Source organism: Syngnathus typhle, linkage group LG9 (assembly GCF_033458585.1).
Source record: "Syngnathus typhle isolate RoL2023-S1 ecotype Sweden linkage group LG9, RoL_Styp_1.0, whole genome shotgun sequence".
NCBI classification, from domain to species: domain Eukaryota; kingdom Metazoa; phylum Chordata; class Actinopteri; order Syngnathiformes; family Syngnathidae; genus Syngnathus; species Syngnathus typhle.
Genome location: NC_083746.1, coordinates 5,825,181 through 5,839,454, shown reverse-complemented (window position 1 = coordinate 5,839,454; position 14,274 = coordinate 5,825,181). Strand labels below are relative to the sequence as shown.

Here is a 14,274-nt window from a genome sequence, read left to right as displayed (position 1 = left end):
TGAATGGGTTTCTTTGAAATGTGTATATATTCTGAGATGTGCGTCGCAGTTTTTCGAGCCTGTATATGGTTTGGCTTTACAACAAAGCAGAATTGAGTAGAAACTTCAAATTGCTGTGATTTACGGTTTGAAATATGACTCAACAAATCAGCGGCCTCTGCTGACCAGGGTTTATTAGCCATTCAGAACAGGCATCACAATTCCACAGTGCCTCAAAGTGCCATTTGCTCCATCAACGGGCAGATCAGGTGACAAAGTCAGTTTGATTATTGCCATTACAGTGAGGTGACTATAAATGGGCAGGGGTTTATGATTTACAAATTAATTTATATGCTTACAGACTTCCTAATAGCAAACATCATTTGCTAACAAGTGTTAGCGAGTGACCCTTGTGGAGCATTACAAGTTCCACAGGTTTAATAGAAATTGTGTTATGCAATTACCATTATGATAAGTGAAGCAATGAATTGATTACGTTCTCACAAATGTAAAGCATTAAAATGAATCATAATTGAACTGCATTATAAATAAGTATGAGCAATGCATTATAAATATGAGCAATGTGATGATGCCCTTCAACGAATGGACACATTCTTCAAAACCATACATTTTTGGGAAATGATTGCATGAGGTAATGATTGCTACACCCTATAATGATAACTAAATGTACAATCAAACAACTTGTTAAACAAGTAATTACTTGTGCGTAGGTGACCATCTTTTTTCACTTTTTTTTTTTAAATGTTAAAATATACACACCCTGAGGAAACTTGAGACTTTTGGGAAAGTGCACATTTCCAGCAGGGAGCTCGATAAGAAATACGATCGGATCATGTTGCTGGCATGGACGTTAGGTGGAAACGGCGACGTGATGACGTACAAATGATGAGGGATTTGTGGGGCAGCTCAACCGGTGTTGTCCTTTCACTTAATTGTTGACGGTCAGGACTCTGCTACCTCCTGAGCCTTCTGATCCTGGTGGTATCTGTTCAGGGACACAACAGTTGCCAAATGAATAATATAAATGGTAACAGTACAGTTTAATGAGGAATATGGTTAAATATGTTTCAACATGATTACAGTGTATGTGAGGAGTATTTAAAAAAAAGAAATTGAAATTGTGACATGCAATGACAATAGATTTGATTGCTTTCAAAATTTGGGGGGCATTCATACACATTTACAATGTGATTAAAATTTTTCAGTAAATTTAAATGGTTAAGTCATTTGTGTGCGAGGGCAAATTATGGCTTAAAACAAGGATGGACAACTAGTAGTCTAATTTTCCAAAAACATTTTTAGTATTATAGCTGAACAGCCTAAAATTGTAATAACAATGTTCACCACTCGATGACAGACATCACACACAGCATTTCCAATACCAGTTGTGCATCAAAGAAAAGAGGAGGTGGCCCTAGTTTGGTCAAAAGAAATTGTCTTTCAGGTAAAATTGAAAACAGATCAAATACAAATATATATCCCTGCCTACTTTGCTAGATGCACTTTTTCAATCTAACTTGCCACACGACAAAGCTGATCTCAAAAAGAAGAGTTTCATGGTCACCTCCAAATCCTGTAGAGCTGGGAGGCTCCGGCACTACCCAAGAAGAAGTTGACAGCAAACAGGTTCCAGTTCTTTGGGATGATGACCAGTGAATATCTGGACCAGATCAGGCCTGGGCAACAAGAGTCGAGGTTATGCACACATCAGTGAGAACATAGTCTGTTTTGTCCAAAACTTCATAAGATAACGTTTGTTTGAGGAAATATGATGCGGGGGAAAAAAAAAAAAGCATTCGACAAACCTTGCATACCTTTGACCTACATTGGTAGAAGGGCAATGTACTTTCTATTAAATTCAAGTAATAAAAGACTGAGAAAAAAAATGGCATTAACTCTTTGTTGCTTAAGTTGTATCTTACCTGTTGCTGTCAGTACTCCAGACTGGGAGGTACTCAGCTTTTCCGCTGGCCGCGTCATGTCAGCCAAACCGGCTGCAACCAGGCCCTGAAATTAAGTTACCACTTTTATCCATAAAAAAAAAAAAAGTAAACCACATAGAACATAATATTGTAAAAGATTATTGCTGATCAATTCATTGCTGCTTTGGTCCGGTGGCTGCATTGCTAATTATTAGCGGCTAAACTGCAAACGCTAATGTGCTGGCAACAATGACGTTGACGAGACTACACTTGAGCGCCTGGGTGTGAGCTGTGGCAGACAGCAGCTCCTGCCTAAGTGTGCTGTCTTGTGTTTTTATGTTGTCCCGGAATTTAATAAACAACGTGACACACTCAGGGGTGGTGGTGGTTTGATCAACCCACAATGTAGCGAGAAAACAATGAATCGCTACTCTTAACACTGACTGGAAATCAATACCATGCCAGCTATGCGACCTATTACAATATTGATTAAAAAAAATTACTTACCCATTTGAACATCGGAGCCCAGAAGAACACCGTTTTTGGACCTTGAATGAAAACATTTGAAAACCCATGAAAGCCCTTTTTTGACATTCTCTCAGGAGAAAACTGCAATCAGGTGAAACCGAAATCCAAGTGGCCAGGCCACAAAAACTGCTGTCGATACAAAAATGAACGCCGACACTACTGCTCTGCTGCACACATGAGAGAACCATAAGGGATCCTAGAACCTGCTGGTTTGGTTGTCAAGAATGTAAAAACTTACCCCATAGGTTAATTTACAGTGTGCTTCCAGTACAGTACAAAAGTATGAAAGCATACAGCAGACACAATTTTTCTTATCATGTAGGTCATGGGGTCTCTAACAATTTGGTTAAGATGTTAAAAGCTTCCTTTGACAAATATAAGTCTTTGTGCTAATGGGACTTAAAAAGGCAAAGAGGACCATAAAAGACGTTTCTGCAAATTAAAGTGAGGCATTTTTGTTTTGGTTCCGCCCAGTCATACCTGGTCACAATGTTGTCCTTGCACCTTTCCATTACCCTTGGAGGGGGGGGCAACAAAAACCAGACTATAAACCCTTTCAAGCATAAATTGGACTGCCTCCACTTCAGCTGTTGGTTATTGTGATCTTTGGATTAAAGGGTTAGTGAGATGAACACAATAGCTTCTCTCATATTCGTAAATAAGCATCAACCTAAAATCCGAACTGACCCTAACTCAAAGCGGTTTATCAAAACCAAACACGAAAAAGTGACCTCAATCTCGGTGCATGTTTACTGCAAACACGCTTTTAAATGATCGCGACTTCTTTTCAAGATTGCTTTAATCGGAATGCAGGCGGTGTAAACTCGCTTTACCTGCAGGGTGGTTGTACAGGGGTCTCAGTTTGGCGGGCAGTATATGCTCTATTCGGTCCAGAATCCTGTGATAGGACACTCTCAATGCAGCCATGATGATGGTAGTATCTCGGGGTGGGAGGCAGATGACAACCGCTCGGAGCCGGTGTTGTGCTTGATTTGGTTCCCCCGTGAGATTTTGTTTCCCCTGCCGCGGGAGCGCGCACGCCTTATTTGGAAAGCGAAAAACCGATGTCGTACGGCGTCGTAGGGCGTCAGCACTACGTTGTTTTCAATAAAAACATGAAGAACTCACGTTTGCGTCAGTCAATTTTAATTTTTATAAAGGATTATTCTCATTTGATGTCTTTAAATTTATCCGCGTTCTGCCATTGAAGCGGGGTGCGTTCAAAGACCAGTCGTACAGACGGAATACTCGTTCATTCACCAAAAAGCAACAATATAATTACGTGAGCTCTTTGCATAAACCTCAATGCAAAGAAACTCCTCTTTTTGGGTACAGGCTACAAGGAGTATGTATTACAAAGGAGACTTTATTCTTAATTGTGATCATCATTCATCCATCCATTTTATTTTATTACTCAGGTATTTTCAAAGCAAATTAATATTGTTGCATTTATTAATTTGCTTTAACATGACAGCGCAATATAATTAAAAGCTGACACGATAGCAATGTCAAACGTGTTCATTTAAGAAAAAGCCACACACGTTTTGTGATCAAATCTTTCATAACGAGAATGATTTGAGTGAATTGATTTGGATGAATAATTGAGAAGAAATCTCAGTTCTGAAGGCTCCTTTTGTCCCAAGCAAAGTGACAGATGGTGGGGAGGGGGGATAAAAATTGTAACAAGAACTCTATAAAAAATGTCAAGTCGTGAGGATATGTTTACCCCCCCCCCCCCCCCCCCCCTTTTTTTTTTATTTTGAGAACGGTGAGTGCTGGACTCCAGCAGTTTTTCTTCTGTCTTCCTGGGGGTCCTTTCAGGTTGTGTGGAAAATTTGAACAGGCTCCTTCATTCCTAGGCCAAATTACAGGGGGGGGACAAATCCTCACAGCTGCCCTGTGAGAATATGTTCCCCCCCCTTATTTTGAGAACGGTGAGTGCTGGACTCCAGCAGTTTTTTTTCTGTCTTCCTGGGGGTCCTTTCAGGTTATGTGGAAAATTTGAACGGGTTCCTTCATTCCTAGGCCAAATTACAGGGGGGGAACAAATCCTCACAGCTGCCCTGTGAGAATATGTTCCCCCCCCTTATTTTGAGAACGGTGAGTGCTGGACTCCAGCAAATTTTTTTCTGTCTTCCTGGGGGTCCTTTCAGGTTGTGTGCCAAATTTGAACAGGTTCCCTCATTCCTAGGCCAAATTACAGGGGGGGAACAAATCCTCACAGCTGCCCTGTGAGAATATGTTCCCCCCCCTTATTTTGAGAACCGTGAGTGCTGGAGTCCAGCAATTTTTTTTCTGTCTTCCTGGGGGTCCTTTCGGGTTGTGTGGAGAATTTGAACAGGTTCCTTCATTCCTAGGCCAAATTACAGGGGGGGAACAAATCCTCACAGCTGCCCTGTGAGAATATGTTCCCCCCCCTTATTTTGAGAACGGTGAGTGCTGGACTCCAGCAGTTTTTTTTCTGTCTTTCTGGGGGTCCTTTCAGGTTATGTGGAAAATTTGAACAGGTTCCTTCATTCCTAGGCCAAATTACAGGGGGGGAACAAATCCTCACAGCTGCCCTGTGAGAATATGTTCCCCCCCTTATTTTGAGAACGGTGAGTGCTGGACTCCAGCAGTTTTTTTTCTGTCTTCCTGGGGGTCCTTTCAGGTTGTGTGCCAAATTTGAACAGGTTTCTTCATTCCTAGGCCAAATTACAGGGGGGGAACAAATCCTCACAGCTGCCCTGTGAGAATATGTTCCCCCCCCTTATTTTCAGAACGGTGAGTGCTGGACTCCAGCAAAATTTTTTCTGTCTTCCTGGGGGTCTGTTCAGGTTGTGTGCCAAATTTGAACAGGTTCCTTCATTCCTAGGCCAAATTACAGGGGGGGAACAAATCCTCACAGCTGCCCTGTGAGAATATGTTCCCCCCCCTTATTTTGAGAACGGTGAGTGCTGGACTCCAGCAAATTTTTTTCTGTCTTCCTGGGGGTCTGTTCAGGTTGTGTGCCAAATTTGAACAGGTTCCCTCATTCCTAGGCCAAATTACAGGGGGGGAACAAATCCTCACAGCTGCCCTGTGAGAATATGTTCCCCCCCCTTATTTTCAGAACGGTGAGTGCTGGACTCCAGCAAAAAATTTTCTGTCTTCCTGGGGGTCTGTTCAGGTTGTGTGCCAAATTTGAACAGGTTCCTTCATTCCTAGGCCAAATTACAGGGGGGGAACAAATCCTCACAGCTGCCCCGTGAGCATATGTTCCCCCCCCTTATTTTGAGAACGGTGAGTGCTGGACTCCAGCAGTTTTTTTTCTGTCTTCCTGGGGGTCTGTTCAGGTTATGTGGAAAATTTGAACAGGTTCCCTCATTCCTAGGCCAAATTACAGGGGGGGAACAAATCCTCACAGCTGCCCTGTGAGAATATGTTCCCCCCCCCTTATTTTGAGAACGGTGAGTGCTGGACTCCAGCCGTTTTTTTCTGATGATTTGTGCAGTGATACCATTATTACTGCACTTCATCAATTTTTTTTGCCTTATTTTGGTCAAACAACTTTGTTTCCTAATCACATAACATACATCAAAAATTATAACTTTTAACTTTATTAAGAAAAAAAAATGTTTTTTTTTTAAATAATAAAATAAAATGAAAAAATACAAATTTTAATTAAAAAAAAGCAAAATGGTCTTCAAGCAAGCTTCAAATATTTAGCATTTAATTTCTGTACATGCTGTACACAAAAAAGAGCCTTCGGTTGGAGGCTCCCCGACACATACAAGATCAAGACCACCTGCAACACTCGTCACACTGAATCTGGTAAACAAAGAAAAAAGCAAGATCATACAATGCAGCACATTTACAATAATTTACAACGAATGTGTATTTCAATATATTTCTTAATCATCACATGCATTAGTTAACAAGACCTGACATAATTACCCATCTGTTGTCTGTGTCATGTGTAGCTTCCCCACAAACACAGCACAAGTTGGAGTCCAGCACTCACGGTTCTCAAAATAAGGGGGGGGAACATATTCTCACGGGGCAGCTGTGAGGATTTGTTCCCCCCCTGTAATTTGGCCTAGGAATGAAGGAACCTGTTCAAATTTTCCACACAACCCGAAAGGACCCCCAGGAAGACAGAAAAAAAATTGCTGGACTCCAGCACTCACGGTTCTCAAAATAAGGGGGGGGAACATATTCTCACAGGGCAGCTGTGAGGATTTGTTCCCCCCCTGTAATTTGGCCTAGGAATGAGGGAACCTGTTCAAATTTGGCACACAACCTGAAAGGACCCCCAGGAAGACAGAAAAAAATTTGCTGGAGTCCAGCACTCACGGTTCTCAAAATAAGGAGGGGGAACATATTCTCACAGGGCAGCTGTGAGGATTTGTTCCCCCCCTGTAATTTGGCCTAGGAATGAAGGAACCTGTTCAAATTTTCCACATAACCTGAAAGGACCCCCAGGAAGGCAGAAAAAAATTTGCTGGAGTCCAGCACTCACCGTTCTCAAAATAAGGGGGGGGGAACATATTCTCACAGGGCAGCTGTGAGGATTTGTTCCCCCCCTGTAATTTGGCCTAGGAATGAAGGAACCTGTTCAAATTTGGCACACAACCTGAACAGACCCCCAGGAAGACAGAAAAAATTTTGCTGGAGTCCAGCACTCACCGTTCTGAAAATAAGGGGGGGGAACATATTCTCACAGGGCAGCTGTGAGGATTTGTTCCCCCCCTGTAATTTGGCCTAGGAATGAAGAAACCTGTTCAAATTTGGCACACAACCTGAAAGGACCCCCAGGAAGACAGAAAAAAAACTGCTGGAGTCCAGCACTCACCGTTCTCAAAATAAGGGGGGGAACATATTCTCACAGGGCAGCTGTGAGGATTTGTTCCCCCCCTGTAATTTGGCCTAGGAATGAAGGAACCTGTTCAAATTTTCCACATAACCTGAAAGGACCCCCAGAAAGACAGAAAAAAAACTGCTGGAGTCCAGCACTCACCGTTCTCAAAATAAGGGGGGGGAACATATTCTCACAGGGCAGCTGTGAGGATTTGTTCCCCCCCTGTAATTTGGCCTAGGAATGAAGGAACCTGTTCAAATTTTCCACACAACCCGAAAGGACCCCCAGGAAGACAGAAAAAAAATTGCTGGACTCCAGCACTCACGGTTCTCAAAATAAGGGGGGGGAACATATTCTCACAGGGCAGCTGTGAGGATTTGTTCCCCCCCTGTAATTTGGCCTAGGAATGAGGGAACCTGTTCAAATTTTCCACACAACCTGAAAGGACCCCCAGGAAGACAGAAGAAAAACTGCTGTAGTCCAGCACTCACCGTTCTCAAAATAAAAAAAAGGGGGGGGGGGGTAAACATATCCTCACGACTTGACATTTTTTATAGAGTTCTTGTTACAATTTTTATCCCCCCTCCCCACCATCTGTCACTTTGCTTGGGACAAAAGGAGCCTTCAGAACTGAAATTTCTTCTCAATTATTCATCCAAATCAATTCACTCAAATCATTCTCGTTATGAAAGATTTGATCACAAAACGTGTGTGGCTTTTTCTTAAATGAACACGTTTGACATTGCTATCGTGTCAGCTTTTAATTATATTGCGCTGTCATGTTAAAGCAAATTAATAAATGCAACAATATTAATTTGCTTTGAAAATACCTGAGTAATAAAATAAAATTGATGGATGGATGAATGATGATCACAATTAAGTATAAAGTATCCTTTGTAATATATACTCCTTGTAGCCTGTACCCAAAAAGAGGAGTTTCTTTGCATCGAGGTTTATGCAAAGAGCTCACGTAATTATATTGTTGCTTTTTGGTGAATGAATGAGTATTCCGTCTGTACGACTGGTCTTTGAACGCACCCCGCTTCAATGGCAAAACGCGGATGAATTTAAAGACATCAAATGAGAATAATCCCTTGTAAAAATTAAAATTGACTGACGCAAACGTGAGTTCTTCATGTTTTTATTGAAAACAACGTAGTGCTGACGCCGTACGACGCCGTACGACATCGGTTTTTGCTTTCCAAAAAGGCGTGCGCGCTCCCGCGGCAGGGGGAACAAAATCTCACGGGGGAACCAAATCAAGCACAACACCGGTGTTGTGCTTGATTTGGTTCCCCCGTGAGATTTTGTTCCCCCTGCCGCGGGAGCGCGCACGCCTTTTTGGAAAGCAAAAACCGATGTCGTACGGCGTCGTACGGCGTCAGCACTACGTTGTTTTCAATAAAAACATGAAGAACTCACGTTTGCGTCAGTCAATTTTAATTTTTACAAGGGATTATTCTCATTTGATGTCTTTAAATTCATCCGCGTTTTGCCATTGAAGCGGGGTGCGTTCAAAGACCAGTCGTACAGACGGAATACTCATTCATTCACCAAAAAGCAACAATATAATTACGTGAGCTCTTTGCATAAACCTCGATGCAAAGAAACTCCTCTTTTTGGGTACAGGCTACAAGGAGTATATATTACAAAGGATACTTTATACTTAATTGTGATCATCATTCATCCATCCATCAATTTTATTTTATTACTCAGGTATTTTCAAAGCAAATTAATATTGTTGCATTTATTAATTTGCTTTAACATGACAGCGCAATATAATTAAAAGCTGACACGATAGCAATGTCAAACGTGTTCATTTAAGAAAAAGCCACACACGTTTTGTGATCAAATCTTTCATAACGAGAATGATTTGAGTGAATTGATTTGGATGAATAATTGAGAAGAAATTTCAGTTCTGAAGGCTCCTTTTGTCCCAAGCAAAGTGACAGATGGTGGGGAGGGGGGATAAAAATTGTAACAAGAACTCTATAAAAAATGTCAAGTCGTGAGGATATGTTTACCCCCCCCCCCCTTTTTTTTATTTTGAGAACGGTGAGTGCTGGACTACAGCAGTTTTTCTTCTGTCTTCCTGGGGGTCCTTTCAGGTTGTGTGGAAAATTTGAACAGGTTCCCTCATTCCTAGGCCAAATTACAGGGGGGGAACAAATCCTCACAGCTGCCCTGTGAGAATATGTTCCCCCCCCTTATTTTGAGAACCGTGAGTGCTGGAGTCCAGCAATTTTTTTTCTGTCTTCCTGGGGGTCCTTTCGGGTTGTGTGGAAAATTTGAACAGGTTCCTTCATTCCTAGGCCAAATTACAGGGGGGGAACAAATCCTCACAGCTGCCCTGTGAGAATATGTTCCCCCCCCTTATTTTGAGAACGGTGAGTGCTGGACTCCAGCAGTTTTTTTTCTGTCTTTCTGGGGGTCCTTTCAGGTTATGTGGAAAATTTGAACAGGTTCCTTCATTCCTAGGCCAAATTACAGGGGGGGAACAAATCCTCACAGCTGCCCTGTGAGAATATGTTCCCCCCCTTATTTTGAGAACGGTGAGTGCTGGACTCCAGCAGTTTTTTTTCTGTCTTCCTGGGGGTCCTTTCAGGTTGTGTGCCAAATTTGAACAGGTTTCTTCATTCCTAGGCCAAATTACAGGGGGGGAACAAATCCTCACAGCTGCCCTGTGAGAATATGTTCCCCCCCCTTATTTTCAGAACGGTGAGTGCTGGACTCCAGCAAAATTTTTTCTGTCTTCCTGGGGGTCTGTTCAGGTTGTGTGCCAAATTTGAACAGGTTCCTTCATTCCTAGGCCAAATTACAGGGGGGGAACAAATCCTCACAGCTGCCCTGTGAGAATATGTTCCCCCCCCCTTATTTTGAGAACGGTGAGTGCTGGACTCCAGCAAATTTTTTTCTGCCTTCCTGGGGGTCCTTTCAGGTTATGTGGAAAATTTGAACAGGTTCCTTCATTCCTAGGCCAAATTACAGGGGGGGAACAAATCCTCACAGCTGCCCTGTGAGAATATGTTCCCCCTCCTTATTTTGAGAACCGTGAGTGCTGGACTCCAGCAAATTTTTTTCTGTCTTCCTGGGGGTCCTTTCAGGTTGTGTGCCAAATTTGAACAGGTTCCCTCATTCCTAGGCCAAATTACAGGGGGGGAACAAATCCTCACAGCTGCCCTGTGAGAATATGTTCCCCCCCCTTATTTTGAGAACCGTGAGTGCTGGAGTCCAGCAATTTTTTTTCTGTCTTCCTGGGGGTCCTTTCGGGTTGTGTGGAAAATTTGAACAGGTTCCTTCATTCCTAGGCCAAATTACAGGGGGGGAACAAATCCTCACAGCTGCCCCGTGAGAATATGTTCCCCCCCCTTATTTTGAGAACCGTGAGTGCTGGACTCCAACTTGTGCTGTGTTTGTGGGGAAGCTACACATGACACAGACAACAGATGGGTAATTATGTCAGGTCTTGTTAACTAATGCATGTGATGATTAAGAAATATATTGAAATACACATTCGTTGTAAATTATTGTAAATGTGCTGCATTGTATGATCTTGCTTTTTTCTTTGTTTACCAGATTCAGTGTGACGAGTGTTGCAGGTGGTCTTGATCTTGTATGTGTCGGGGAGCCTCCAACCGAAGGCTCTTTTTTGTGTACAGCATGTACAGAAATTAAATGCTAAATATTTGAAGCTTGCTTGAAGACCATTTTGCTTTTTTTTAATTAAAATTTGTATTTTTTCATTTTATTTTATTATTTAAAAAAAAAACATTTTTTTTTCTTAATAAAGTTAAAAGTTATAATTTTTGATGTATGTTATGTGATTAGGAAACAAAGTTGTTTGACCAAAATAAGGCAAAAAAAATTGATGAAGTGCAGTAATAATGGTATCACTGCACAAATCATCAGAAAAAAACGGCTGGAGTCCAGCACTCACCGTTCTCAAAATAAGGGGGGGGGAACATATTCTCACAGGGCAGCTGTGAGGATTTGTTCCCCCCCTGTAATTTGGCCTAGGAATGAGGGAACCTGTTCAAATTTTCCACATAACCTGAACAGACCCCCAGGAAGACAGAAAAAAAACTGCTGGAGTCCAGCACTCACCGTTCTCAAAATAAGGGGGGGGAACATATGCTCACGGGGCAGCTGTGAGGATTTGTTCCCCCCCTGTAATTTGGCCTAGGAATGAAGGAACCTGTTCAAATTTGGCACACAACCTGAACAGACCCCCAGGAAGACAGAAAATTTTTTGCTGGAGTCCAGCACTCACCGTTCTGAAAATAAGGGGGGGGAACATATTCTCACAGGGCAGCTGTGAGGATTTGTTCCCCCCCTGTAATTTGGCCTAGGAATGAGGGAACCTGTTCAAATTTGGCACACAACCTGAACAGACCCCCAGGAAGACAGAAAAAAATTTGCTGGAGTCCAGCACTCACCGTTCTCAAAATAAGGGGGGGGAACATATTCTCACAGGGCAGCTGTGAGGATTTGTTCCCCCCCTGTAATTTGGCCTAGGAATGAAGGAACCTGTTCAAATTTGGCACACAACCTGAACAGACCCCCAGGAAGACAGAAAAAATTTTGCTGGAGTCCAGCACTCACCGTTCTGAAAATAAGGGGGGGGAACATATTCTCACAGGGCAGCTGTGAGGATTTGTTCCCCCCCTGTAATTTGGCCTAGGAATGAAGAAACCTGTTCAAATTTGGCACACAACCTGAAAGGACCCCCAGGAAGACAGAAAAAAAACTGCTGGAGTCCAGCACTCACCGTTCTCAAAATAAGGGGGGGAACATATTCTCACAGGGCAGCTGTGAGGATTTGTTCCCCCCCTGTAATTTGGCCTAGGAATGAAGGAACCTGTTCAAATTTTCCACATAACCTGAAAGGACCCCCAGAAAGACAGAAAAAAAACTGCTGGAGTCCAGCACTCACCGTTCTCAAAATAAGGGGGGGGAACATATTCTCACAGGGCAGCTGTGAGGATTTGTTCCCCCCCTGTAATTTGGCCTAGGAATGAAGGAACCTGTTCAAATTCTCCACACAACCCGAAAGGACCCCCAGGAAGACAGAAAAAAAATTGCTGGACTCCAGCACTCACGGTTCTCAAAATAAGGGGGGGGAACATATTCTCACAGGGCAGCTGTGAGGATTTGTTCCCCCCCTGTAATTTGGCCTAGGAATGAGGGAACCTGTTCAAATTTGGCACACAACCTGAAAGGACCCCCAGGAAGACAGAAAAAAATTTGCTGGAGTCCAGCACTCACCGTTCTCAAAATAAGGGGGGGGAACATATTCTCACAGGGCAGCTGTGAGGATTTGTTCCCCCCCTGTAATTTGGCCTAGGAATGAAGGAACCCGTTCAAATTTTCCACATAACCTGAAAGGACCCCCAGGAAGACAGAAAAAAAACTGCTGGAGTCCAGCACTCACCGTTCTCAAAATAAGGGGGGGGAACATATTCTCACAGGGCAGCTGTGAGGATTTGTCCCCCCCCTGTAATTTGGCCTAGGAATGAAGGAGCCTGTTCAAATTTTCCACACAACCTGAAAGGACCCCCAGGAAGACAGAAGAAAAACTGCTGGAGTCCAGCACTCACCGTTCTCAAAATAAAAAAAAAAGGGGGGGGGGGGGGGTAAACATATCCTCACGACTTGACATTTTTTATAGAGTTCTTGTTACAATTTTTATCCCCCCTCCCCACCATCTGTCACTTTGCTTGGGACAAAAGGAGCCTTCAGAACTGAGATTTCTTCTCAATTATTCATCCAAATCAATTCACTCAAATCATTCTCGTTATGAAAGATTTGATCACAAAACGTGTGTGGCTTTTTCTTAAATGAACACGTTTGACATTGCTATCGTGTCAGCTTTTAATTATATTGCGCTGTCATGTTAAAGCAAATTAATAAATGCAACAATATTAATTTGCTTTGAAAATACCTGAGTAATAAAATAAAATGGATGGATGAATGATGATCACAATTAAGAATAAAGTCTCCTTTGTAATACATACTCCTTGTAGCCTGTACCCAAAAAGAGGAGTTTCTTTGCATTGAGGTTTATGCAAAGAGCTCACGTAATTATATTGTTGCTTTTTGGTGAATGAACGAGTATTCCGTCTGTACGACTGGTCTTTGAACGCACCCCGCTTCAATGGCAGAACGCGGATAAATTTAAAGACATCAAATGAGAATAATCCTTTATAAAAATTAAAATTGACTGACGCAAACGTGAGTTCTTCATGTTTTTATTGAAAACAACGTAGTGCTGACGCCCTACGACGCCGTACGACATCGGTTTTTCGCTTTCCAAATAAGGCGTGCGCGCTCCCGCGGCAGGGGAAACAAAATCTCACGGGGGAACCAAATCAAGCACAACACCGGAAGCTCGGCTAAACAAGACGATAGCGATAATGAAGTGGCTTGTATTAAAAGTTACGCAGTATTGTAAAATATACGACGTTGTAAATACAAAAATATTTTTTTCTTTTCAGATTAAGAAAGTAAAGGATGCCAATTCTTACGTACTAGCAGCAATGCTAGTCTAGCTGTCACTAGCTTCTCCCTGACCCACACGAAAAGGTGACTTTCCGCTTGTGCAGCAACCTTGGGCAATAAGGCGGGGCTTAGAGAGTTACACCGTCCTGATTGGTCTGTCTGTTCAAAAGTTGTTTGTGATTGGTGTAGAGTGGAACATGTGGGTCATGCCTCAATTTCTGTCCAATCGGATTCATCTTCTAAATCTTGCTGCACAGTTTTAAATGCTGTTGTGTCGCCCACACAGCAGATGGCAGCAAAAACATCACAACGTGATCTGTGGTTGCCACTAGTGATGGGGAAATTAAGCTTCATGAAGTACCCTATGGTGCTTTCGGTTTAAGGACAAACGCTGCTGCAATGGAAATGTTTTCATTTTGACTGCTTCTTTAAACCACGATTGCCGTCATGAGGAGTCAAAAAAATCTTAAGAAGCTTCATTTTTCCATCACTAGTTTGCGCAGATGC

The 14,274-nt window shown here is 42.6% G+C and overlaps 1 protein-coding gene across 1 annotated transcript; it reads right to left on the bottom strand.

The window, feature by feature from the left end:
• Positions 1-155: 155 nt before the first annotated feature.
• LOC133159622 (mitochondrial pyruvate carrier 2-like) lies at positions 156-13,864 on the bottom strand. The gene is made up of 6 exons (XM_061286788.1): positions 13,654-13,864; positions 3,284-3,429; positions 2,430-2,470; positions 1,923-2,007; positions 1,565-1,676; positions 156-985 (listed from the first exon to the last, which is right to left on the bottom strand). The coding sequence occupies exons 2-6, from the start codon at positions 3,375-3,377 to the stop codon at positions 943-945; spliced, it is 375 nt and encodes a 124-aa protein (XP_061142772.1). The 5' UTR covers positions 3,378-3,429; positions 13,654-13,864; the 3' UTR covers positions 156-942.
• Positions 13,865-14,274: the final 410 nt, after the last annotated feature.

What these genes read in the sequence shown, in the direction of transcription:
- LOC133159622 (XM_061286788.1), bottom strand. Translation starts at nt 3,377, where the DNA reads ATGGCTGCATTGAGAGTGTCCTATCACAGGATTCTGGACCGAATAGAG. An exon ending in GGGCTCCGATGTTCAAATGG is followed by an intron (nt 2,008 to 2,429) that starts GTAAGTAATTTT and finishes ACTTAATTTCAG; the next exon opens with GGCCTGGTTGCAGCCGGTTT. An exon ending in CAGCTCTACAGGATTTGGAG is followed by an intron (nt 986 to 1,564) that starts GTGACCATGAAA and finishes GTCCCTGAACAG; the next exon opens with ATACCACCAGGATCAGAAGG.